The sequence below is a fragment of the Fringilla coelebs genome, assembly GCF_963513975.1.
Source record: "Fringilla coelebs genome assembly, chromosome: 3".
NCBI lineage: Eukaryota > Metazoa > Chordata > Aves > Passeriformes > Fringillidae > Fringilla > Fringilla coelebs.
Window position 1 is genome coordinate 88,986,496 of NC_140030.1, and position 27,750 is coordinate 89,014,245.

Sequence of the window (27,750 nt, forward strand, 5' to 3'; positions counted from 1 at the left end):
GGGCTGGCTGCTCCTGTTTGTGTTTGCTGTTTGTCTGCCGTGTTGTACGTACTCAAACTAGTAAAGAACTGTGATTCCTTTTCCCCCATCTTTGCCTGGAAGCCCCTTAATTTCAAAGTTATAATAATTTGAAGGGAAGGGAGTCATATTCTCCATTCCAAGGCAGGTTCCCGCCTTTCTTAGTAGACACGTCTTTCAAACCTAGATACAGTCCTTCACTGTATAATTTCTGGTCCTTATTGTAAACAATGTTGGGTTTTTTTATTGTTTCACTAAAGTGAGCTCTCAGGGGCTCTGCCACAGGGTTTCCTCTCTCAAGGTTTTGGAGGGTGCAGCCTCCTTTTATCCTAACTAACTCCCGGCCACATGTTGCCCTCTTCCTTTCCCCATTGGCTGAGGTACTAGGAAGGTACAGCCTTCCCAAACCGCCTGCCACGTATTCCCCCTTGAACCTCCTGTTTTACCCCAAAAAGCCAAGTTCAGGCTTGGGCAGACCCTTGTCCGTTTCAGGAACCAAGCTGTCTGAACTCTGCAACAAATCTGCTGTCCAGAGTTAGTAGAGACACCAAAGTTACTAAAGACCCATTTCAAAGATGTTAAGGCCCATAGCTTCACCACAATTATTTGTTAAGACATTAGCTTTCTTCTCAAGACTGAACTCTGTATTCCATGAAACCCTGTAAGACTGATACAGCAGAAGCCACGATAAGCAGTAAAATTTGAAATATTTTATTACAACCTGTAACTCATTCCTCAGTGAGCAATGTTGAACATCCAGGACTTTGATAAATAACAAAAATGAGTGTACATAACAATTAAAAACTGAGCATTTTGCATCTGATGATGAGAAAAGTCTTTCCAAGTAAAGTGTAATTGGAAGTGGCTGGTCATAGCCAATCTGCCTTTAGAGAAATTATTTGCAAGTTACAGCAAAAATAATGACATGGCTTTTGCATGAAAATATGCATTTAATTTCTAGATACCTCAGGCAATGCTTTGTATCATAGCAACCAGGTTAACTTGGATGCTAAAACAAAGCATCAATTCAGGGAGCATCTCAGCAAATACATGCAAGCTCAGGCAGATATTTACTATTGATATTCGATTTAATGGCATTCTTCCCTCTGCCTGCCACTCCCAGGCGATGTTAAGATTTCAGTGAAAAGGCTGATGGTGACCAGCAGCTTTCCCAGCCCAGCTCGCCATGGCTTGCCTGGCGTACACGCCGGCCCGTTACGCCTTCGGTAGGGTCTGGAACAATCAGGGGCAGCGAAGAAGCGGTGGCCACCGCCGGGCTACAGGGAAGCAGTACTCGGGTGGGCAGGCCGGGAGAGCCAGGCGGGCAGGGCCAGCACGGAAAAGCTCCCAGGAGCGCCCGCCGGGAAGCTCAGCGCTTCCCGCCGCTTCCTCCCACGCGCCCGCCTTCCGCCGGGGCCGCTCCCGGTTGGCTGCCGGGCGGCCCAACCCGGGCCTGCGTGGAACGGCCCATCAGCGGCACGGGGTGGAAATTAGTAGCGCGCTGGCGCCTGAGCGGGCCCTTTCCGAGGCCGCGCTCAGCGCCTCCCCCCTGAGCGGAATGGTTCGCCCCGGTCACATGGTGTCGGCAGCGGCGCAGCGCCGGCGCGCGGCTCACGTGCTGCGGGCGGTCATGGCCGCGCTGCTGAGCTCCGCCGGGCGCCTCCGGGCGCTGCGCCCTCGCCTCCCTCCGCTGCTCCCGCCGCTCCTCCGCCCGCCCACTGCCCCCGCCCCACCGCCCGGCCCCTCCAGGTGAGTCCCCGCGCTGCTGCCCTGCCTGATAGGGTTGGAGGGGCCGGCTGAGCCTGCGCTCCGCACGCCCAAGGGCACTGCCGGCCATGCCGCCGGGCCCTGCGGCGCCGCCCGCCGTGGCTGCCCCGGGGGCTCTGAGGCAGCGCTCGGTCCAGGCCGGCCCGGCGGCCTCACCGCGTGTGCACGGCCTCGGGGTGAGCGCAGGGCAAAGGCCGCGCGGGAGCCCCGCTGCCCTCAGGCTGGGCGGCCTGTGCTGGCCGCGCTTTCCGCCGCGCTGCGCTCAGAGCGGAGCCCTGGCCTCACACAGCTGTGGGAAAACACGCCATGGGGAGGGGGCGTCGAGGAAGAGGGGAAGACTAGAGGAGATAAACAGTGATGGAGCGGAGTTACTGTTCCTTGAGGCGTTCGAGAGACGACTGGACGTGGCACTTGGTGTTCTGGTTATAGCTGACAAGGTGGCGATCGGTCACAGGTCAGACTTGATGATCTTGGAGGTCTTTTGCAACCTAAATGAGTCGGTGATTCTGTAACCGACTGTGGGTACCTGCACAGCTGGAATCTGGGCTTCCTCTTCATGCCCTCAAACTCTGCTGCGTCTCCTGTGAGGAGGCACAGCAAAATTTCTTTGCCATGTTTTCTCTCCCTTCTGTCACATAGGTAGGGTGGAAAACAGCCCTGTCCTACCTATGTGCATCCCTGCTGCAGTTTTGACAATACTTACACGTATCTGGTGCCCTGCAGGAAGTTTAGAGACACAAACCTTCATTAACATAACTTCAGACACATACAGAGCTGAAATAAGGGCTTAGTGCTAGCCAAGTTGTTCTGTCTCTTGTGTCGTGTTATATTTCTGTTGCTCCCTCTAAATCAATGTAGCTTAAATCCTGGTAAAAAACCATAACAGTGTTCTGCTATTCTGAGTAGATAAATATGTTCAGCAAAGGACTTGGTGAGTTCCAGAGCTCCTTCAGAAGAAGGGATGGGAAAAGACAAGAATCAGAAATGTAGAACTCTAGAGGGAAGTTTCACTGTCAAAAAAAGGACATTGTTGCTAATTTCCTTTCTTTTAGTGCTTGTTAGTCTTACTTTGGGGCTGTTTTATTGGTAGTCTGGCCAAAATCTTACTTGAAATAAGATAGTTTTCTTTGGTCTATAATCACTGACGTGTATCAGGTGCCAACAAATGCTAAAGTTGGTGTGAGGGATGGAAGGAAAGACCAGGAACCAGAAATATCTATTTATGGTTGGCAGCAGTACCACATTTACTTATCTACAAATTATCAATAAACCTTTCTTATTTCTAGTAACTAATTTTTGTTTTACTCAACTGGAAGCTTAATTCCCTAAGTTAACTTGTTGCGAGAAATAATATTCACTGAAATTCATGTGTGACTTGGTGAAGGACTAACTGTTTTTATGACCCTAGAACTCCATTTCTAGAAAGAACTTCAGAAGTGCTTTATGTGATGATATTTTGGTTCTTACAGCTGAGGTTTGGTTTATTGGTTGTTTCCCTCCCAATATGTTTTTCTTACACCAAATTATGCTTAATTTCAGATATCAATTTGGTCATATGTGGGATAGATCAGTAATCATGCTGAAAACTCTTTTGAAACTTTTTGTACATTACTCTTGTTCAGTAATTTCATTCCTAAGATAAGTTTTCATTTAAAATCTCCCTGTCACAATACTGTGTGTTTAGGCATCCTAGTGCAGAAGTGATGATAAAGAGTCAAAATGTGAAGCAAAGGTAATATTTACAAACTGAAATTTCATGTATTAAGCATATGATTTAATTTTTTTACCTTAAGTAACTATTTATTGTTTTTCTTTTTTTTTTTTTTTTTTTTTTTACTTAAGCCTTAATTTCTGAAACTGGACCTCCTTTGAAGAACTAGCCTGGCATATGGACAACATTTGGGCTTTCTATACTTGCTGTTCAGGTCTCAAGATTATTTTGAGAATGACATGCAGCCTCTTTGGAATAGTAGGGAAATACACACTCAGTTTTAAGATTAAATAAATAAACACGAATAATCTAGGATTTTGCAAGAAAGTTGTGTAAATAACTGTTTTCATGTGCTTGGTGTAGTCACTTTAGCATTGAACATAATAAAGTCAGTTCAGAGGCAAGTCTGTGATTACCATTACAATAATGGTTATAGAAAAGTTGCAAATCTGTGAACTTCTTTAGAGATGTGAAAGAGCAAGCATCACATTCAAGCTGCAATTTTATCAAAGCATCATGATTGCTTTGATTTTTAATCTAAACTTCTTTGAAATATGAGTTAGGATAATAGATGCATATTCTAATGGTTGAGAAGCATTTCCTAACAAGTCAGATTTAAGACAAATTTACTCTTTCACTTGACCACTTCTGCCATGAAATGTGAAATAACTTGAGCTACATTGTCACTCTCCTGCCATGCAATTTCATTGCAGATAAACTTCAGCAGACCAATACAATAAACTTCAGATCTGCAGGAGCAGAGTTCAGCAGTGTGCTGGTTTACATGGTACACATGGCTTACTGGAACTTACAAAAGCCTCACTAGGGAGAAAATGCTTGAATTTGCTATTAGTATCTGACTGTCAAGAATGGTGTAACAGACCTCTCCACTGTCAAGTGTTTAGAGTAGATTTTTGTGTTAACATCAGGATATTTTGGGGGGACTTTATTTTACATACTGTAGGTGATGTTATGGTCTGATGTTACAGCTTTCTGCTGTGGAAAAGTTAGTGCTCAGAAAAAGGGTCTTGTCTCCATTCTTCTGACACCCTCCTGTTGCTGGTTGTCTGGCTCTAAATCAGGGAAGGAGAACAGTTAGGCTCCTAAAGCATAGAGATCATGGAAGTATAGCTGAAGAGGAAAATCAAGGAGAATCAATACAATAAGAAAATGAAATCAAGCTAGCAAACCTGCTCCAGTGTGGGCTCCTTTCTCAACAGGCCTAAAGGTCATGCCAGGACACTGCTCCTTCATGAGCTTGTCTCTGTTTTCAAAACTGAACTCGGCATAAATCCAAAAGACAGCCCTATACTTGCTGCTTTGAATAAAATTAACCCAGGCAAAACCAGCGCAGAAGGTGCTTGTAAGAGCTCTTGCCTTTTGATCCATTGTGCTGTATTTCAAGTATGTTGGTAAGAAGGGAGAGTGAAACTCCTTTTAAAAAAGGTTTCAGACTGGGGGGGATGGATTTGATTATGTCATAAAGTAAAGACCCAAATGATTCATGGCTTAGTGAATGGTACATTTTAATTTTTCTAATTTTTTTTTACATTAGCTGCAAACAAGTCCTTTTTGGCTATTCACTATCATACTCAACAATCCATTACAAATGGACAGAAATGTAGAACTGGATGCTTAATTGCATTAGCAAAATGATAGAATGAAGGGTCTTTAAATGCACAGGAAGCATAAACTTGCTTTTCACAATACTGTGTAGTAATAAAGTTGCACAAGCTGTGCTGTTGTAATTAAGTTTAGTGATGGATATACAAAGCCTAGATACTTCCCAAGAAATCACAGAATCTTAGAGGTGTTAAGGTTGGAAAAGATCTCTAAGATTATCTAGTCCAACAGTTGACTGACACTGCCAGCTTCACCACTAAGCCATGTCCCCAAGTACCTCACCTGCCTGTCTTTTGAACACTCCAGGGAAGGTCACTCACAGTTCCCTGGGCAGCCTGTTCCAGTGCTTGACACCCTTTTCAGTGATGAGTTTTTTCCTAAGATCCTAAGTGTAGTACAAAGCAAAGGTTTTCTCTTTTACTTCTTGAGAATCACTGTGGAAATTTTTGAGATATTCTCCAAGGAACACAAAGTTTGTCAATCTACACAGAAAGACTTAATTTTTTCTCTCTGGTAAGATCCTGCTATATCTCATTAAAACACCTATACGGTTGTGTTTTGTGGCCTTTTTGTACAGCTGATCATAGCTAACAGCACAATACTGTTTTAACAGTCGTGTGAATCATGCTGGGATCTCAGGTGGTAAATTTAGTGTTGTGTTTACTGAATTTAGTGTTAGATCTGGAGTGCTTTTATGTACACTAATGAATTCTAACTCACTTAAGTTTGCCATTATTTTGCTTCAATGATGACTTTATTTTGAGAACTATTTCATGCAGTTTCTGCCTATTTAGTTTAGAAAGAACAAAATATACAATACTTTCCGTAGGAAAAGAACAGCAACTACCTTATTGTGGCTCTGATAAAGGGAGGCAAATGTCTAATATTTATAATTAAACATGTGGTTATCTTCATATATTTATACAAATATAAAATAATGTATGAATAAGTATATAGGTGAATATATAAATACAACTTTTTTTGATGTTTGGAATTGGTCAAGTCTTACAGAAAGCAACCCTTTTGCTGCTGCAAGGGGAAACATTAACATCACCTACTTTTTGGATTTTGGGAAAGATGGGACTTTTTTTACTTAGGCCGGTGTGTAAGATATGTTCCTATAGGAAATTAAAGGCACTGCCTTAAGTCTGCTCTAGCAATGTGTAAGACATAAGTATGTGGGTACAGCACTGGGATTCCTGCTTAAACCCTTGTAAACAGAAGAATTTTGCTGGTTGAGTTGATAACAATTTCTCCATGCACACTTCATCTCTGCATCAGTTTTTCTGTGAGTTTATCTTCCACTGCTTTTCCAGTGTTATAAGCTAAACCAGAGGTGGAGTTGCCACTTGTTTTGGGATTACAACTGCACAGGTAACCTTTTCTGTGTAGGTGAGGGCTGCAGTTGTAGAGACAAAGCTGAAAATGGTGTAAAGGCTTCAATATCTGATGGCTACTTCTGATTCTGTGATTGTGAGAGTTGGAGAGAGATTGCTTCCTAGGGCTCAATATATCCTTCTGAGCTTCTCCCAGTTTTGAAGCGCAGTAGAGAGAAATTACATGTTTTGGGGAAGAACCAGATTGCTCATTCAAACAGATCTGAAATTTACTGTGCAGCTTTATGTGCTTGTAAATAAAGTGTTTCACATAGAGGAAATCTTAAAATGCCATTTGAAGGTAACAGATGACAGTAAATACTTGGCACTCATTGCAGCTCCTAGGGAAGTATATGTTCTGTTGTGTAGAATAGCATTAAAGTCTGAAAAAAGTGAATTAAAATAATCAAGAAAATATAATTACATCATAAAACTGTGTAATCAAACATATAGTCCTGAGGCAGGATCAGAAATATCAAGGTCATGCATGATAGATTTTTTTCCCCACTCCTAATCTTGCTTTAGAAGCTTTCAAATGAGAAAGCTTGACTGTATCCTATTAAAATATTTTGTTACAATTAATATTACAGCCATTAGTATTGGTTGTGTGATTCCTGGTGGATTAGGTTCAGTTCAGTTAGATTCAACTTCTCTGTTTGGAGAGTGGGATGGGATAGATGAGTCCCTTAGGTCTTTTATACGTGGGGTTTTTTTCCTGAATAAACACGCCATGATGAAGAGATCATTATCTGTATTTTAGCTACGTTCCTGTGTTTAGGAGCTGAGAATTTGAAGTCTTTTTCCTGTGTGATGTTTCATGCTTAGCAATGCCTCCTTTTCAGTACCCTCTGGGCTGCACTGCTTAGCAAGTTGTATCCCATCTTGAATTTCTGCTTTTGTGTTTTGTCCAAAACATACAACTTCTTGTGTTCTGTATTGAAGCTATTATTGCACCTGGATTGTGCCAGTCGTTTCCTAGTTGGGTCAGGAGATAGTTCCACTTAGACTCCCCCACAATATTCCCAGTTCTGCAATGAACCACATTTTAATTTTGTGTATGTATTTAAAATTTTCTTTGCACAAGTACTGTGCCCATACTAGAAGTGCATTGTATGTCCTTGCTTTGCTAATGAGCAGGTTGTCAGGTAAAGTGGTGCCAAAAGCCTGTACATCAGTCCGTATGTTTTGTTTGGCTTCTGTTTTTCCCACAACTTCCATGGATTTTTCAGAGTAAATCCAAAGGACTGGAGTTTGAGTAAGATCCAGTAATTTGCCTTCAATATATCCTAATGTTTTCAGGAATTATTTGAGTCATTCTTCCATATTCTCACCTACGCCCCCATCTCCTTGTTAAAATTAGTAATGATAGCTAAAATTTACAGATGGTTGTGATTAACATTTCTTGAAAGCCAAGCAGTGTATGAGCTGTCATTTTTTCCCTGTGAAGACGTAATTTCTAAAATCATCTTTATTAAATTTAACAACCTTTCTTGCTGCCTTTTTAGGTCACTTCCTGACAGAAATGGTTAACGTGGCCTTCTTGATTTTTATCCTTGCTTTTTTTCTGTTTGTCTTAATTGGGTGTTGTTTTTCGACTTCTGAAAATTAAAAATTCCTGATGCATGGATAACTGCCTCATTTTGTTAGCTTCATTTTGTGTTTCATAGGGAGGTTGCCTACTGTGTTCTTCTGCCATTTTCCTGGTTGCCTGAAATCAAACTTAATGCTGTGTCCCTTAATTTGTTATGTTTGTATCTTTTTTTGAAAGCTGAATTTTTGGTCTCCTCAGTCTTTCATCTTATAAAATAGTGAGCTCTTTTTTGGTATTTTTGGTTTTTTGTGGTTTTGTTTTTGGTTTCTTTTTTTTTTTAATTTTGAGTTCTTAGTTGATTTGTGGTGCTACATACCAGAGTCAAAACAGTAGATGCTGCAGCATGATCCAGCTTTTGAAGCCACAATTATTTTTAACAAATTCTTATTATGGGATTGGCTTAACATTGCACAGCACCTTAGTGCTAAAGGTGTAATTCATTCAAATGCTGAAGGCCTACAGTGGTGAGGTACACCTGAGTCTTATACCAAACTTATTTCAGATTGATGAAGATAGTTCAGGTGGATGCCAGTGAAAGTTTGAGTTCCTCAGGTTGTTTTATCATCTCATACAGTTTTCACCTGTCTGTCTCAAAATGAAACTTGGACTCCCATATTGCCATCCCTTAAAATGTCTTTAATCAGTATAAAGTAACAGAAGCAGCAGTACCTTATTTGATAATATTGGGGGGGGTGTAAATAGAAATGATCAATTTTGCTCACCTTTCAGAAGGTGAAGTTACTGTATAATAATAACACTTTCATATAAGTGTGTAGTGTTTTACAGTGTGCAACTGTAGCAATTGATACTTGCATTATAAATAGCATGGTGCTAAATGCTAAGCAGGAGAGTTTAGTAGCAACTGAAACTTAAGAGTCTTATGCTGTTAAGCAGTTTATGTTGAGCATGTTTTTATCTTTATACTTCATCTGATGGTGCTGTGCAAGTGCTTTAAAATATTTGTGACTTCTCACAGGTGGATACTCTTACAAAGATGGCTTTCTTAAAACAGCGTAGGGCTTAAGAACTTATATACCAATTTGTTTATGATTGGAAGTATGCTGTATGTCATAAGATACTGTTCAATAATTTGAAAAATACTATAAATCATTAGCAGGTTTTAACAGAGAAAAGCATTTAAATTCTAATCTGAAGCACAAGAGTTGTGTCCACTTGTGCTATGATTGTTAATGGAAGTTAAAGTATAAATTTCTGTGTTCCAAATACAGCCCTATGTTGCTACAGCTTCCAGAGCATTTTTCTAACCTTTCTGGAAGTATTCTGAAAAGCTTTCAAGTATCTCTTTTAATGGGTATATAAGAGTGAATGATACAATTTTCTTTTTTAATTTATATCTTTAAGAAAATGATAAAGAACTTGCAATCATTACAATTTCATTCTTCTAGCTCTCCACTGACTAGCTCAAAGTTGAGTATTGCTATTCATGTGTTGTAAGGAGTTATTTAAGTTCTAGGCATCCCACTTGTTTGTTAAATCCTGGAGGAGTTAAAATTTAGTATCTTACTGTTATTCTTGCCTTGTGCTACTGGATTTTGTGCTAATTAGTCTAATGACTTCTGTTTTCCAGAAGTACCCTCTCTCTGGTTATGGGAGGCAATAGAAGGAGGGGGAAAGGAGGGAAAGAACTGGGGAAAATGACACCGTTGGGAATACTTTTCATGAGACATGACATTACTAGTAGTGGCAAAAAAGTTTGTTGTTAATCTGACAAGGTGCTTACCATGAAAAGTAGTGTTTCAGAGCTTTTTTCCTTTTTTGGTTGTTTGTTTTTATTTCTGGTTTCCCTGATTTTAGGTACTTTTTCTTTCTCAGTTTCTTTTTATTCCTTGTTAATTCTGGTGGGTTGTGGACATCGTGAGCTACTTCCTCTCTAAGCAGATGCAACAGTAATTTTACTTTTTTGTAGAAGTAGATAAATTGATATTGTGCTCAGTTAGTGAGTGAAATAAACTCACAGACGGATCTAAACAAAATGAGAGCTAGCCCAAAGGGATTGGTGGGAACTTGCGTGCATCAGGAAATGGAACTGAGACTGGAGGAGGGCATCTGTCCTTTTGTGTCACTCTTTCTTCCCTTCTTCAATTCTTTCTTCCTTATCCTTTCCATTGTGAAATACGATGCAGATAGTTAGCTGGGCTCTGGAATATTTTCAGGAGGAAACTTCAGAATATAGGGCAATGTAAAAATCCTGTTCTTGAAAAAGATTATGCCAAATAATAGTGATGTTCTTCATTACTGAAGGATTTTTAAAGCATCAAATATCTGTTAAACTGCTGTCATGGCTCCATTAAGAAAGAGATTCTGCTTCGGGGTACTTCTAGAATTTATGGCCTGCTGAGTTACCAAATTAGGATTTCAAACAGCATGGAAAAAGTTGGTCTTTTGGGCTACTTTCTGCTCAGAAGAGGCGACCAGATGGTAAACCACCAGTCTGTATTTTGTACCCCAGTGATGATTTCTCTGCCATTTAACAGCTTGCTGCCAGTGCTTCTGAAACACGGAATTGCCACCAGCAAGCTTTTCTCCTCCACTGGACTTGTCTCCCTGAGCCTTAAACCGTGACTGTTGGGTGAGACACCAGCCAGCAGATAGACTTGTGAAAAAGCTTCAGGGTCAGGAAATGGTTTTCTAGAGAATGTCAGCACTACTGGCTTTTAGGCTGCCATTTCACAAAATGTGGAGCCATTACTCTCTAATATAGACTCCTGGAGCACCTGTAACAGCAGGGAGTACAAACTTGGGAGTTTGGTTTTTTTTTAAAACTAGTCGAGAAAGCTTAGAAAAATTTAGTTGAAGAGTTGTCTGAAGTGCCAGAGATGAGGGAAGGCAATTTCAGAAGCTGCTGAATCTTGTTTTTGCCACCCTTTTTTTTTATGTAGGATTCTGGAGGAGAATAATCTGTTTTATTTTATGCAGTTGTAAGCACAGTTGAGAGCAGACTTCCTGAAATGCTTCTGTGTAATGATAATTTCACCTGCACAGGCTGTTCATGACCTTGGTGTGGCGCATATTCAAATTTTTTATTCTTAGGTATATTAAATTGTTCTTTTAAAAAAATAAAAGGCAAGCTTTTAAAACTGCTTTGCTGGAAATAAGATCACTTTCTTGTTAAGCGTCTTTTTGTCATATTTTGTTTTGAGAAAATAAATGTTTAAACAAATCTGCTGTTGATGTCTAGTTTACATGGCAGAATGGGTGGATGCTTCATGCTGGTTATTGTCAATTCTGTAAAATGTGGAGTGGTCCTGTTGGTGTCCAAGACATTGTTGTCTAAGACACCGACCTCTGCATTAGTTATTGTGCATTTTAATTGATGAGGAAGGTATGATTTGCTACCTTGATTTACTCTGTTCTGGAAGATGTCTGTGACTGTTCTTGAGATTTTTCAAAACCTAATGGGAGCTTTAGTGAGTAGCTGTAATGGGACAATAGACTTTTATAGCACTTGGATGACTTAAAAGTTTTATTTTTGTGGGAATATTATTTGAACCATTTAATTCATGAGGTGAAACTAACTGAAAATTTCAGAGAAATGTGTCACTGTGAGTAAATGTATGACTGCCTTCTTAAGTAGACACTGAAATGAATCACTTATATTTGTTTGTTTATTTTTTAATGGAATGTTTTTGAGGAAGTTCATCCGCAAGCAGTGTGTTATCTTTTTGACATTATGTGACTAGTCTAGATCCAAAATGACTCACAGAAATATGATCTTTTTTTTGTTTGTTTCTGTTCAAGCAGAAACATTATAAGCCAAATAAGGTTCCTTACACTTGCACCTCAAGAGGAAGGAAGTGTTAAAGAAGAACCAGTCTCAGAAGTTCGAACCAGACGGACCTGGCAATTTGACTGGGCATTAAATAAAGTGGATAACTCTGTCAGAAAAACTGGCCGCATCCCTAAAGCTCTTCTGCTAAAAATCTTCCAGGAAATAAGCAAAGCAGGTAAGTTGCTTCCAATTAAAACAACATTAAGCTCAATTTCAGGCTGCTGTTTAACCAAGGAAATGAATTGAGTGTTCTGATCTGTATTTTGTCTTTAAGTTGTTTGATCTGCTGTATATGTTGATGGACAGGCTTTAACTGCTTTAGATCTATTATTTTGCTTTGAATGCTCATGTTAGCTTATTCAAGTTTGGGGTTTTTGTGTCTTTAAGAATTTATAAGTCTTATAAATGTGTACTTTTAGGATATGTTAAAATGCCTTGCTTATTGTCGATTTTTAATCTGGTAATGCACTTTCCTCGTGTAACTGTATTTTCCTCTCTGAGCAGGGATCATACATGCCTCCTTTGCAGTGTATATTTTTAAAGTGTCTGTAATGAACCATGCTGCCCTTTAGATGTTATTTGTCTTAAATGGAATTACAGCAGGGAAATGTGGAGGTGATTCACAAGTTTCCATGTTTCCAGGTAGCTCTGTTCATGACAAGAAAGCTTTGGTTTTTTTTTAATAAAAGAAAACCAAATAGCTGAGGCATTGTCCATTCTGATAGCTTTAATACCTCTTTGGCTAAAATATGCAGTCTACATTCATATTGTGCAGACCAGCTGCCACAATTGATGAGATTTAGTACCAGTTAGGATGAGTCAGTGGAGGTATTTAAAGAATATACTTGCTAAGTACTACTGCAAATATATATTTATCAATGGCAGTATGTGTTGTTTTGCTTAAGTTTTAAACTTTGCTGTGTGTTGCTCTATACTGTAATTTCATGTCTAGCTGGCATTGTGCTTTTAAAAGTTTTCCATTTTGCTGTTTAAAGGTTCAGCCTTCATGTTCTTTCTGTTGAATGTAGTTTTTTCTTTTTTGCTTCGGACATATTTTCTGGTTCTCACTGCTTTGTTGTTTTTTCCATGTAAACCTCTAATTTGCAAATGTGGGTTGGCAAGAATTTTGTGTCTCTAAACCTCTCAGCAAGTAGTTGTTCATGAACCTTGACTAGTTCCATAGTTTCTAAGTTATACTAACAAAAAAATCTTTTACAGGGATTCCTTTGGCTTTGGAATTGTATTTAAAAATAAAAGCATAGACCCTCACAAATTATTTAGTGAAGGTGCTATTAAAATAAATGACAAATATTGCCATATGAAAATTTAGTCCTTGTTTATTAATTAATAATGAAAGAAGTTTAGCGAAAGTGTGGAAAGTTAGTGTTGATTTCTGCCTGTTTCTGTTATTTTTCCATCTCTAATTACAACACAAAAAATACCTGAAAATGGTGTTTGCAGTAGATCTCATTGTGAATCTCTGTGCTCACACTGCCAAAAATTTTTGATTTTCTTTTCCCTTTTAAGGTACTATGAAACTGAAGACGTGTTGGCATTTTCATTGCATGAAGTAATTATGTGCAGAGATTTAAAAGCTGGTCAATTATGAATTGGTGATCATACTTGATAGCATGTTGCTTTCTAAAGAAACTCTCATTTTTACTTGAAATTGCTGGGTTTGTATCTAAAGGTGGGATAGAGAAAATAATTGTCTTCAGCTCATTGGGTCATCTGTGATAGATTCTGATGTTCTGCCTTTGCCTCAGGAATAGTAGTGTAGTACAAGAAAGAGATGAGTTTATAGTTAACTTTTTTGGCATTCTCTAAGTAGTACAGAAGTCAGAAAAGGCAGATAATCTTACTGTTTCCTTCACTATTCTTTAGGTGTAAGTTTTCTCATTTGTTATGTATTAAGAATAGGCAGAACTGGAAATGAAAGCTTACATGTGGAAGTGTCTCTGGCTACCAGTTGTGGAATTATATTGAATTGGTATGAAGTATTTTGACATTTTAGAAACTTACAAGAAAGTTATGTCCCTGTTATGATGAAATTATCTCAGGATCTTGAGTTGGGAATTTGAGAGTATTAGATAATCTAAGTTTAGGAATTTTGTGTTGTCTTCTAACAATTTCTGCGCAGTTAAGCTCATTATTGTACTAAATAGCATGTTTTGTCATGAATCTTTTTAGGGTAGTGCACAGTAGTGCCATTGTTTAGTCATTTGGGTATCCTCTTCATTTAAAATCTTCAGTCTTGGAGAAAATTCTGTTTTATAGAAAATATTTCAGTATATCAGTCTCAAATCTTATTTCTGATATTGAGTGCATAATTATTTATGAAGAAATTTGTGTTTTTGTTCCATTTGCAGGGTGTCCAGGGAGTAACCACACCTTGCTTTTATTACAAAGTTGTGGTGCTGTCTTACCAGAGGTATTGTCACCTGAAAGAACAGAACTGGCCCATATGATATGGGACAAGATGAAAGAACTTGGTACGTTGGGTCTGTTAGTCCTTCTTACACGAACAGCTCTGTGCTATAGTTTCTCTCTTTGTAACGAGACACAATTTATTTTAATGGCGTTTAAACGTTAGGTTATAACAGGTTGTACTTACTACCGAATGAACAGTGGATTTTATCATTCAGGTGAGAGACCTGTTTCTAATTCTGGAGGTTATAGTGACATCTAGGGGTGTTAATCTAAAATTCTAAAATCTAAAGATTTTTAAAAAGATGCTTAAATTGGACTTTTGCTTGAGTTTTATTATTGAGTTTACTTTTCTGTTAGATGCTACCTAAATATCTGGTGGGTTGAGTATTCCTAGTGCTACCAGCTATTTTATCAGATGATATTTTTATTGTGACTGAGTCATTTATGTATAGATAATGCATAGGTGAATGCTTTTTGATAGTAACATTGCTGAATCTGTAAAATAATACAGCTGTAGAGACTGTAGAATAGCATGCACATGAGAATTGCTGTTACTGTACTCCGTCATGTTTTAGCCTTTTATAAACACCAGAGCTGTTAAATAAATGTCTGATACTTCAAAGGTGAATAAAAGGAAGCTGTCTCCTAAGTTCATACAGAATAAATCTGACATGAAAGTAATTACCTGAGAAAGCTATGAAACTATGTTGAATTTAGAGAATCTACATTGACTGTGGTTGAAATATTTCCTTAGGTGCTGTGTATGATACGAGCCATTACAACGCTTTGCTTAAAGTCTATCTTCAGAATGAGCACAAGTTTTCTCCGACAGAATTCTTGGCCAGGATGGAGGAAGCTAATGTGCAGCCCAATCGAGTAGGTGCCCTTTTAAAGGATCTTCTTTCTTTATAGTAGGCTCCATTTATTGAATGGAAACAATTAACTTCCCCATTCTGTTTTCTGTAGGTTACATACCAAAGGTTGATTGCTGCTTATTGCAATGAGGGCGACATTGAAGGAGCAAGGTATTCTTTTGCATTTATGTTTAAAGGGATTTCCACAAAATCTGTTTCTCATATTCCCTTCCACTGATGTAAAAACCGATTTCTGCGTAATTCATAGAAATTGAGCAAAGCAAAGAAGGGTTTTATATAAGTATATTTTAACCAAGCAATGAAGAGCAATTTCCTAGAGACTGCCAAAACCTACACAAATGAAATACAAGTAAGTGATAGACCAGTGGGTTCAAATCAAGTTGTATTCACATTGCTCAGAAAATAACTTGTTTTTGTCGTTTCCAGAGGCGTCATGAAAAAGTGTGAGGTTATGTGCCTTTGTAAGGAAATGGCTACTGGGAAAGGCATTTGAGAATAAAGTGGGCTAAGGAGCAAATAGTAATAATTCTGGTCGTTGTTGTTCTTGCACAGGGCTTGCTGGGTATCTCTAACAATTTTAGCAAGGTTAATCTGTAGCAGGCGCATGAGAAATAAGTAAAAGGAAGGTAAAAATAAAAAAAAATACAGCCCTACCTTAGTGTCTGCATGTTCCAACGTGGCAAATACAATTTTAATTTTTTTTTTCAGTAAGATTCTTGGATTTATGAAGAGCAAAGATCTCCCCATCACTGAGGCAGTATTCAGTAGTCTTGTGAAAGGACATGCAAGATCAGGGTAATGTTTAATACCTTTTATTCCTTTTGTTTACTGTTAGCTTTACTAAAACATAAAGTGTTACTGTACAGAAAAAATTACATGCTGCAGAATAGTGTGATGGTTTTGAATAATAATGTATAGAAGACTGACTCTACATTTATGAAGCAAAAAAGCTATTTAACAAAGGAAGTAGATTTTTTTTTCTTGTGTCTGAAAATCTTGTATTTCAAGATAAATTACTGTACTTTTGTCATGTTTGAGAAGACATTTGCTGCACTTAGTTCTGAACTTTATCATCTATTAAAGTTGAGAGAGTATTTTAAGTAATACAATTATTGAAAAGATTTGCACTTTCACCTTTCAGGATTTGCTTAGTTAAAAAAGTTTCTCTAAGCCTTTGTTTCCAATTCTAATTAATTTAGTGAGGAAATGTAAAAGTCACAATAAACAGCATTATGATTAAATCTACTGAGGGTCTTGCTTTGAATTCTTTCAGAGATATGAAAAGTGCAGAAAACATCCTTTCAGTGATGAGGATGGCCGGTGTTGAACCAGGTCCAGACACCTATTTATCACTGCTGAATGTGTATGCTGAAAGGGGTGATGCTGATAGCATCAAAAAGGTATTGCCAATTTGAATTTAAATACAACTTGTTTGATCTTTTGTTCAATATAACTTTAGAATGCTTTCTGTCCGGGCAGGAGGAATAAGAAAGAATTTTATAATTGGTTTCCTCCTACTTGTAAGTAATTAACATTTTTTAAAAATTGCAATTAAAGTAGCTGATTAACTGAAAGCAGTGTCACAATTTCTGAAAAATATTTATCTTTTGATAGTGGCATTTCACCCTGGGAAGATAGATTTGTCAGTGAGTGATTTAATAGTTTAGGGGTTTTTTTAAAGACAGCGCATGTGGGATATCTTTGTATTTATTTATGAAAATAAAAAGTAAACTTTGTTATTCTGTTCCCATTGAGCTATTCTTTGGCCATTGAAATCACAGGATCTTTCCAGTAAAAATGAATTTTTTGTTTTGAGAAGTTATGCAAACAACTTAGGTATTTGTAAGGTGGGACTTCCTTACAGCCCTTTGTGTAGCTGATTTTTTTCAAGTATTCTCTCACTTCTTTTATAAATCAAAGAAATACTCATGGAGCAATGAGAAAAGATCAAACCAATTTTCTTAAGTTGTATCAGGAGTTTAATCAGATGTAGAGCACCAAATCAAGGAAGAGGGTATTGAAAACATGATTTTCTTCTATGACTTAAACAAATACTCATCATCCAACATCCTTCCAAACAATGACAAAATGTTTGATTAGTCCTTCTTCCCTTTACAAAGTAATTTCTTTTGAAAGTCATCTCACAATGAGGATACCTCTGGTGTTTTCATGTATTATTAGATATTAGAAAGAAACTATATGTTATACCCCTTTTAGGTGTCTCTTTTCCTTTTCACAGTCTAAAGGTGTTTGGGTCTCTCTTAATACTTGTTGCATATTTTTTCTTTCTACCATGTTCCATTATCTAAATCTCTGGATTTTAAAAGAGAAAAAAAACCAGGTTTTTATGTTTGTTTTGTTTTGATTTAAAAAGTATTCTGAGTCACTTGGGAGTTGATTCAAGTTAAATTTATTTTTTTGCAGACAATAGAGCAGATTGAGAAGACTGAAGGGTACCTTATGGACAGGATTTTGATGCAAGTGATTTTTAGCCTTGCCAAGGCTGGATATCCACAGCACATCGAGGATATTAAAGGACGCATTAGATTTGAAAGGGAATTAATTCCAGGTATGTCCTTGGTTCTCACAGCAGGGTGGAGAGAGAACACTTTTTTTCTCTTTTTCTTATTTTGTTTTGTTTTCATTTGTTTCTGTTGTTGGTGGTTTTTTTCCTTCTTCCAAAAATAAGTAATTCTGTAGTTTTGTCTTGAATACTGAGAGGAATATTTTTGCCACTAGTTTCTGGCTTAATTTGTGGGTTTGTGGGGTTTAGATTGTATTTTATAAAATCTAAATATGGAACACCTTTAATAATTTGCATACCAAAATTAATCTATCATATTTTTTTTAATTTCTAAAATGCATTAAGCTTTCATATGAAAGCAGCAAGTATGGAGTCCTTTTTTAAACACTGCTGTTAAGGTTCCTGTTGTGAGAGCTCTTCAAGACTGCCATAAAAAAGGGATACTAAATACTAAGTACAGTTTTTTATTTTTTACCTTTAAAGTGTCTTTTGGATCCCAGTATGTTTAATCTGATTGATAACTGTTAATTATAATTCATGTTTTTTTTTTTTTTTTTGGTGTGTCTAGAAATTAGTTTCTTTTTTCCTTATCCTTCTGTCATGCTGCAGTAGAGATACTTCTGTAATTTTTGGCCTTTTTATGAGTCTTTTCATGAGAAAAGTGAATTTCATTGATAATATAAATAATTCTGGAAAAGGTAGTCTCACATTTGGGTAAAAGTATGCTAATGGTACTTGTAAAACATTTACTTTTCTAGCTTTCACTAATTTTAGTAGCTTAAGGTGAAAAAGTTGTGTGCACTTTATTAATATTGTTGTTCTCTGTTTTTCAATTGCTAGATGTAATGAACCTGTGTTTGACTCTGATAACTCATGGCTTTGAAGATATCAGCTTCAGCATCTTGAAGTCTTTAAGTCATTTATCGCGTGAAGATATGGACCAAGGTAGCTTCTTCTTGCAACATTGTGTAAATAGAGATCTGGTAAGCAGAAAGTAATACTTTTTTTCTTAATCTAATAATAACAGTGTATTTGTTTAGTTTAATGCAGCTGTGAAGATTGAAAATGGTGAGTTGTTGCACAATTCTTCAAGAGCAAAGGAAGCATTTTATTATTTTGTATCAACTTGTATAGTAAATTGAAATTCACAAAGGAATCCTGTTTGGCTTATGTAATATCCATTTTCTAAACATTAGAAGAATTTGACATTCTTAAGAGTTTGAGAAATTCATAAATACCTTAAATCAATTTTTGAAATTGTTTGCAGCCTGTGAACAAGCTGAAGCAATTCTGTAACGAGTTAAAAGAAGCAAAGATGCACTCGGCACCGTTACCATTTATCTTGCGTTGCGCTTTGGAGGCCAACAGGTCAGGTACTCTGCTTTTTTAGTTATTTTACCTGTGCTCATTTAGAGTACTTGGTCACTATTTAATTATTTGGTGAATGTTTTCAGCCTTGGCCATTGCTGTGATGAAGATGATGAAGGAGGAAGGCTTGCCACTCAGACCTCACTATTGCTGGCCACTGCTAGTTGCATACCAGAAAGAGAATAATCTTAAAGGTGAGTTGTCTGAAAAATGCTCCTGTGGCATTATTGTATACCTAGTGCACAAATCCTACTGCTATGAGATTCATCAGAAATTTAACAAAGCCCTTGCTGTATGCCCTTGTTTCAAACAATTTTTCCTTCAAAAAGACTTTTTTAAAACCTCCTTTCTAGCTTGATTGTGATACAGTTCTACAAATTTCAAGTCTTACTTGACATAGAAAGATGTGCGAGAGTGTTTAGTTATCTTTTTAACTCTTCACATTCTTAGTGCATTCCAGCCTACTTTATGCTGCTCATTACTATTTACAGTTTACTCTTAAAGAAACTGCAATCCAAGTGAAGAATTTAACAGTAAGGTTATGTTATTACAGCTCTCTTGGACTGCAAACCCAGTCCTTTATTCAAGCCAGCTTCTTACTATTTGCCTGATGAACCAAACGTGAGGTTTGTTAGAATTATAAAAACTGCAGGAGAACTTCTATTGCTGAATGTGTGAGCCTGACCTGACAGCATACTGATTGAAGGACAAAAATGCTCTATCTTTGGGATTCTTAAGTAGGTTTAAGCATTTAGCATACTTTCCCCCGTTACACATGGGGATGTCTACAGGATATGAATAAGAATTGAAAAAATATTAAATTTTAGAGTACAGTATCTAATTCTTTGGTTTGCGTTATTGGTAATTCAGAAAGAATGGTATTGTAAAAAGATGCTTTTAACAGAAGTACTTCCCCCTTGGGGAAACAAAAAACTGTCTTTTTCATCTTATCTCACAGTATAATGTGCTTTAGAATGAGATGCAGAGTTGTTAGTGTGACACTGGGTGACAAACAAAATGCACAAACAAAAAAAAAGTGCTTTTAGCAGACTCTTCCATATCGCAATTTTATCTTAAATATACAGTCACATTCCAGTTTGGAAGAAATGCTGAAACAAGTATTCCCTAATTGTTTCTGGCTATAAAAATGTCTCAAGTCTTTTTCAAAAAGCCTTTGTGAAAACAATATTCAGTTTTTATTAACTCCTTAGGCTCTTTTCCTGCTAGACTACTGCCCTGCCCAAGTTTATCTTCTCCCAGGTTTTCAAATCCTTTAAAGTTCTATGATATTTTAAAAGTCTGGCAATGTTGTTATGGTTGGGTCCTTTGTGACTTACTTGAAACCCAGTGTTGCCAAAAATAAGTAAATGGAAATAAATCAGTACCATATTTCTCTATGTGGATGCTGCCTACTGAAGAAAGCTGCTTTCTGTTACTCCATGAAAAATTTCACCTCACTGACACAATTCTGAGAGATGTTGGAAGTATTTTTAGATTTAGTCTTGGCTCCCAAAATTAAAGCAATATTTGAGCATCAAGAGAAACTTAGCTTTTCATACTTCCTTTGGTCTTTGTCAAGATTAGAGTTTGCCTTAATTTAGACTCCCTGTTGCAGAAATCAACTGTGCTTTGGCAACTGTAGTTGCTGCTGGAGGTCACATAAGCAAATTGAGAAGAGAACTGACGAAGGATCCCTCAATTCCAGCATTTTTGGCCATTGTCTGTAGAGCCTTTGTTTTAACACATTGCATACTAGTACTTCTGTATGGCTGTAAGATAACACTGTGAATTTGCAAACTTAATTTTGTAGCGTGGTACTCGCTATCCAAGTTGATATTGTCAAGTGGAAGCATGGTGCATGCCTACACAAGTCAGTGATTTTTCAAGTCTTTAAATATATTAGGTAAGAAGATCCCTGCTCAGTTGCTTCTGTAGTGAAGAACCAGTGTAACTATTCTTCAGGAATAGTGAAACAAGTTGTCTTCTTCCCTTATGTAAGCTTACATTCAATTTTTTCCAAGTTAATAATAAAAAAAAATGAATAAATAAGTTCTAGTATCTAAAAATACAACCAGCACACTTGAAGAAAGGTGAATAGGGGGGAAAAAAACCTCATGCACCTTGGAATTGTTTCATAGAAATAATAGAGCAAACAGTCATGCTGCAGTGAGACAGGGTGACAGCAGGTAGTAAATTAATAGAATGGTGCTTTCTAGGAGCAAAAAATAATGTGAACAGGAGTATAGACACAGTATCACATCTCATACCAAAAATAAGGTAATTAATTTCTCAGCAAAATAGTAATGCCCAGCCTAATGTGTGTAGTTTTGTGTCTTGTTATAGGCAAGGATGGTAATGGAAGAGAACGTCGAGGAAAAACTATTAAAAATATGGTAGGATGTAGACTGGACTAAGTAATTAGAATAAACAGAATTAAAGCAACAAGTTATCTAGAACTGCAGTGTACAAACATCTGGATCAGTACATACAGTGTGACCCAAACAATTAAATAACAAATAGCAGTGTTTAATGACATGTTTCTCTAATGTTTATTACAGCAAAATCTGACATGGGATAGCAAAGAAAATTCTGTAATTTCTGTATTATGGAATTTGTTTGAAAGAAAAGTAGCAGTGAAGTGGTGGCTAGGAGGTATGATACACCTTAACCACTCTGAAATAGCAAACAGTTCTTTTCAGTCATTTTACACAGGCAAATAATTTCAGGTGGGGCATTGCTGTTATGTGCATCTGTTATAAGAGTTGAGAAATACTTATTCCCTTAGTATAGGCTTTTAGGAATGAAAAGTGCTTGCCCGGTTTCAAACGTCAATATGCAGTGGATCTGAAACTGTTACTGGCACTGAGTCATTTTGTATCAGATTATGCACTAAAATCTGGAGGGCCTAGTGTAAATAAGCAGAAATGTTCTATTTAGGCTTATTCCTGAATATTTTATAGTTTCCCTTGCCTTTGAATGATCATGCTATTTTTAAAAACGCTTTTTACAAGAGTGTATTTTGCTTTTGGGTTCTACTGTCATTGAACTATTGTATAAGCTATTGTTACATACAAAACCCATGGTTAGTGAATGGTAATTCAGTTTTTATTTTGGAAAATAAGAGTCTGGGTCCAGAAGGGAATAAGGGTGGTGATTTCACAAAGTTACTGCTTGAAATCCTGTTTTATAGACACACTCTTCTGGCAGAGAACATTCTGAGTGGATCTGAAACTACCAGGACAGCAAAAATGCTATACTTTCCTGAATGTGACCTTACTTTTTGAACTGAAGTTTTGGTTTTTTGTCTCCTCAGAAAACTGCTTAAAGCCAAATTTATCTCCCTTTGCTCCTGTAGAGCCATACCTAGCTGCCTTAGAAGTTCCTTCTGTTCTACTGGGACTACTTTAGGGAGTAGGCATGACTTAAATGTGAGAACTTTAGGAGATGAATGGTAGACTGAAATGCAAGCCTCACTTTTGAAAAGCTGCTCTACCACGTAAATATTATGACCACCTCATAGTTAATCTCTTATATTTGTTCTTCAATATCCTGATTTGAGGTTGGAATCTGTTCATTGTAGTGTTTGAGTGCTGTTTCCAGTATTGACAAAAAAAAGAGGAGTTGTTTAACTTAATTTAGTTTTCTATTTCTGTATTCTTTCTACTCAATTATTTGATTTTTGTATACTCAGCTCCTGTGTACTTATGTATGTCATCCTAAAACCTCAAAAAGCCTGTTCTCGATGAAGTAGGGAGATGACCAAAAGACTTTACTGGGGGTTTTTAGTCATGCCCAGTCTTATGGATCAGTGGTCACCACAGTGGGGTGTGCAAGGCAATCCATTGGGTTGTTAGTGGACTGTTAGCAAATAAATATTTTATCATTTTATCATTTTTGGCTCTCTCTTTTCATGTATGTTTGATAATGCCCACAATACATGTGAATGTATTCTCTACACGGGAATAATTTCTAAATCAATATACATGTATATTTGGGGGGGTGTTCTCAAAAAAGTTTGTGAGACCAATGTTCTGCATGAAAGGCACTTTTGTGCCTTTCTTTTTTAGTCTGTTTTTTTGGTTGGGAGGGAGAGAAGTAGTCAGTGTGCCTTCCAGTATGAGCAGCCAAGAATTTATAAAAGTCCATGTACATAATGCTCAAATCTTTTTTACTGAAATGGAAATGTTTCATTGCTTAGTATTGTGGAAGATGTTTTTTTGACTATAAAGTAGTTCTCCTTTTGGTGAGGTAGAAAATGTATGCAAAACTGTAGGACTCTGTGTTGATTTCTTTAATCTTCTGTCCCCTCAAAAACTGTACATCAGCCACCTTAAAAAAAAAATTCTGCTGCACATATTTTCATTTTAAGTTTGTGATTACTTTGGCTATGCAATTACTTTGGTGCAGGATGGTTGTGGTATCTGCATCTTGCTGTTGTGCTGGTGTTCTGTTTCTCACACTTGCCTTTTCCTGCTCAGGAAATGTGACCTAGTCTGTCTGCTACGGAGTGGGGATGCTTAACAAGCCTGTTTCCTGCACTCTTCTGCATACAGGCTTGAGCTCAAACCTCCTTAGTGCACCACACCTTATTCACTATGGGATCTAGTTCTTGGTCTTCAAACTACTTTTTAGTGTTGTGGTTATTTTTGAAAAGGTTTCAGCATGAGAGGACTTGATGTATTTTCTGCATGTTAAAAACATGAAATAGAAACTAGCTGTCAACATTTGAAAGGTATGAAGAAAGACTTAGTGTAATTAATTCTTTATTCATGTTTTTGCAGATTCTGGTCCAAAATCAGAGTTTTGTTTAAGGCAAACTTGAACAGATGATGCGACTTTAATCTAGTGTGACTTGCCTGCATGTATTTTCAAGTGCTCAAAGGGAATTCACATTTGATTATTTGCACCATAGTGCACTGCATAAAATATTCATGGAAGTGTCACTTTTCCATAGGTGGCACTCCAGGGCAAAGTCAGGGACTTTGGACATTTTTAAAGTAATAAGTATGAAATGCAAGTTGAAAAAAACATATGCTGTTTGGTACTGGTGTCCTGCAGCAACTGACAAATCATTTTTAGACCAGCAAAAAATCATTATACCTGCATTGGTTTTGACAGGAGTTCAGAGTTTGGTAGCTAAGGTTACTGTATGAAGTTTCTGCTAATCAGAACAGTGTAAGCAATTAAAAAGAATGACGTATAGTCTACACTCTACTTGCTGCACTATTAATATTGGTGTCTGGTGTCTTCAAATGTCACTCTATAGAAGTGATACACAGTCTAGTTGTGTGACATGATGTGGACCATGTAAAAGTCACCATGTAGCTTCACTGGGCTTGGGAGACTCCTTTTTCTGAATTTCCAGTTTGAAGCTGACGTGTTGTAATCAACCAGTTTGATTACAAACATGCTACTACTTTTAAACAAGTCCAGAGAGAAGTCCTGAATACTAATGCTAATCAGAGTTGGATACTGGAAACAAAACTAAGAATGTTTGATGTGTTGAAGACTGTGTTTGTATCTTGAGTTTATGTACTTTATATCAAATTTCAGATTTGTTTTTTATGCACAATAATATGGACATTTTGATACATAGCTCTATAAGACATTCTGCAAACATGAGCGACTCACATATTTGCTGTGTTAGAAAATAACTTTGTATAATAGCAATTTCCAAATTGAACTTTCATGGTTTTTATAGTATGACACAGAATCCAAAGTTTTGTGAATCTATTTTAAGTTTCACAGTTAAGAATTCTATTAATACCTGAAATAGAAATGCAGGATTTTCATGGCAATTTCAAGGAGGGAAATTGAGCTTTTTTGTAAAACAACATTTATTTTACATTTTGATTCTCAAGTTTTCATTTTTCTGAATACTTAGCCTTATTAATTTTACCTTGATAGGTATCTTTGAGGTCCTCAAAGTGATGCACAAATTGGGAGTGGACCTTGATGCAGAAACATATACAGACTATGTTTTCAAAAACTTTGCTGATACTGAAACTGCCCATGCCCAGCTGAAGGTGAGTTTATGTGTAAAATTTGTAAAAATGGCTATTACATGGCTTCTTATGTTATCTGTGAGGGCTTTAGGTCCCCGTAGAGCTCCAAGCATGAACCTGGTATGAAGAAGCCTGTTCAGAATATTTAGAATATTTTTCAAACAGTTGTTGCACTGATGGTTTGTTTATCATGTCTTCTTCCTGCTGCTTTACTTTTTCTTCTTCAGAGCTAACCAAAGTATTTTGCTCCAGACCTAGTAGCTTTTTGTTTCCTGAAGTGGAAAAGCGAATGGATAGTGTCCTTTTTTTTTACTGGGGACTGGAAGTACTACAGTCGTTTCTGGTGAATAGTTTTTTTTACTCACTTAAGAATTGAGAATTGGAGACCAAATATAAGTGTCCTGGTCTTTTTGCCTTTCATAACTTTGTCTCTTGCAGTTGATTTCAATACAAAAAAATTTTGATCAGTAGCAACTCATTTGGCTGCCATATAGACTTCTGTAGAGCACCTTCTCTGTTCTCAACAGCTACCTTTAGGAAGGAGATGTTTAAAAATACGAAGTATCAGAAGGTCTTACCTGTGTAAAGTTGATTGCTTTATCTCTAGGAAAATGGCTGCCTGTTTGAAAATGTTGGGCTCTATGTAGCAGAACTAAGAAGTGAAGCACTTCAAGGGAGACTGGACAAAGTTCTTTCTATATGTGAGTATTTTTCATGTTGCTTGTTGCTGGGTACTTGGTGATGGTTTGGATTGGTTGTAGGCCAAGAGATTTACTTGTATTAATATGCAAGGTTTCAACATATGTGAAGAACTTGAGCAAAGTGGTTATCATGTGAGGTCCTCTATGATGACTTGTCGGATTGAAATTACCAGTTTTGAACCATAAATCATAGTTTAATTCTTCTTTGGTATTGAACCTGGCCATAAAATTTGTATACAAGTTATTTGCAAATAGCAGCTTTACTGTGATTGTGACAGGAATGTGACACTCTTGTACTTAGAGAGCTTAAGCAAAGAATTTGTTTTCCCCAAGGCCTGTGAGGTGGTTGGTGCTGAGATCGCCTTTGTTTGCAGCATCAATGGCTATGGAAAGTGAGGAACGATATGGCTCTGAAGTACTACAGAGTTACTCATAAAAGAACCAGCTTTAAAGATCTGATGGTCACTGACATTAACCTGAGGGTGTTCTGCTCATCTTTTGGTCATGGAAGTTGTGTATAAATGTGATTGGTTAATTAGGCATTGAATTGTAGCATGTTTAAGAGGTTTCTCCAAAGACTGTTCTGGTGCTCAGTGCTTGCAAATGTTAATTTGTATCATTGACTGAATGTACGGGTTGGGATAATTTGCTTGGTTAAGTAAGAATGTGATTTTCTTCAAAATTTAAATAAATAGTTTTTATATTCCTTGTATACTGATATATTAATAAAATACCTAAACTTGGGCTAAATCTAATACAGAAAAATCTCTTTTCAAACAACAGTTTTATTTGTCCAAGGCTCAGGGAAAAGCTTAAGCAGTTGCTTGCTGTGGTTGTCTTTAACTGTTTTATTTAACAAATACAGAAATAAGTGGTCTATATACTATGATTCTGGGAATCTGTTAAGTTGTAGATGAGAAAATTGAGTAGTTACTAATCAGTGATTTGATTTTGGTATTGGAGAGTTATCAATTAGTGAATCTTCAAAATTCACCTTACATTTTGCCAGTATTTTGTTTGGTTTTATTACCAAAAAAACCAAAAAGCATGAACCCAGCCACTGACCCATAAAATTTAAGTACCTAAAAAGAAACTTTGAAATTTTTTTCAAAGGAGGACTGTTTATTAGCAACAATGAAATCTCTTATGGAATGTGAAATAGTTTGGGAGGATTTTTTTTTCCATGAAAATGTAAACCCTTCCTTTCATTCTGGTTAACTAAAACAGGCTGGATTTAATGTGTTGTAAGACACAAATTCATGTATGTCTGGTATATGATAGATGTATATATCAAAAGTATGACACAGGCACATAGAGTAAGTAGAATTCTTACTGTCACAAAATTAGTATCACTTAGTATATTATTTAGCCATTTTCTGTGAGTTGAATTTAAATCTTTTAGTGGTATTTCTGTTTACAAAGACCAGGGTTAATAATTCATGGAGACATATCAAATTTCTTTGAACTTGAGCTTTAAAGGAAGCTACTCCATAAATAGTTTACCAAGCTGAAATGAATGCTAGTAAATCTAATTAGCACCTATGTGATGATAAGGCACAGATATTAAACAGCTGATTTTTTTTTCTTTTTGACTTGTCTCCTTTTGCAGTATTACAGAGAGGGAAAAATAGATGCAGTATGGAAAATAGTTTGAGATTGTCTCATCAGTATAGTCAGAGGAGGCAAAGGTTGGTTATTAATGCTGGCTGCTATCTAGGTCTATTGATTCAGCTTCTCATGCCTTATAATGTATAGATTTGTGCTACTGACAAGATGAAAACTCCGAAGCATCAGCTGAGGAATCTGGGCACATAAGGCAGTGTACATGAGAGCCGCTTTTTCCCTTTATCATGCCGTTCCATTCCACTTCATTGTCAGCCCCTTGATTTTCTCAGACTTGTTTGTTGCTAAGGAAACCAGGTTGCCGATTGTCAGCAGCAGCTGAGCATACTAAGATGCTTTTCTGCTGGT

General features: G+C 37.1%; 1 protein-coding gene across 3 annotated transcripts in view; it reads left to right on the forward strand.

Annotated features, from left to right (window-relative positions):
* Positions 1 to 1,576: 1,576 nt before the first annotated feature.
* The window catches only part of LRPPRC (leucine rich pentatricopeptide repeat containing), a gene marked incomplete at its 5' end in the record, with an annotated part of 86,634 nt that continues 60,460 nt past the window's right edge, over positions 1,577 to 27,750 (forward strand). For 2 of the 3 annotated variants that reach the window (XM_084203271.1, XM_084203272.1), the window contains 13 exons: positions 1,631 to 1,767; positions 11,846 to 12,051; positions 14,246 to 14,368; positions 15,061 to 15,182; positions 15,273 to 15,331; positions 15,890 to 15,976; positions 16,455 to 16,581; positions 17,606 to 17,750; positions 18,546 to 18,688; positions 18,973 to 19,078; positions 19,160 to 19,267; positions 24,981 to 25,099; positions 25,686 to 25,779. In XM_084203271.1, the coding sequence (XP_084059397.1) occupies positions 1,649 to 1,767; positions 11,846 to 12,051; positions 14,246 to 14,368; positions 15,061 to 15,182; positions 15,273 to 15,331; positions 15,890 to 15,976; positions 16,455 to 16,581; positions 17,606 to 17,750; positions 18,546 to 18,688; positions 18,973 to 19,078; positions 19,160 to 19,267; positions 24,981 to 25,099; positions 25,686 to 25,779 (1,558 nt within the window). Of the gene's footprint in view, positions 1,768 to 11,845; positions 12,052 to 14,245; positions 14,369 to 15,060; positions 15,183 to 15,272; positions 15,332 to 15,889; positions 15,977 to 16,454; positions 16,582 to 17,605; positions 17,751 to 18,545; positions 18,689 to 18,972; positions 19,079 to 19,159; positions 19,268 to 24,980; positions 25,100 to 25,685; positions 25,780 to 27,750 lie in introns of all 3 variants that reach the window. The other variant, XM_084203270.1, reaches the window with a different exon arrangement.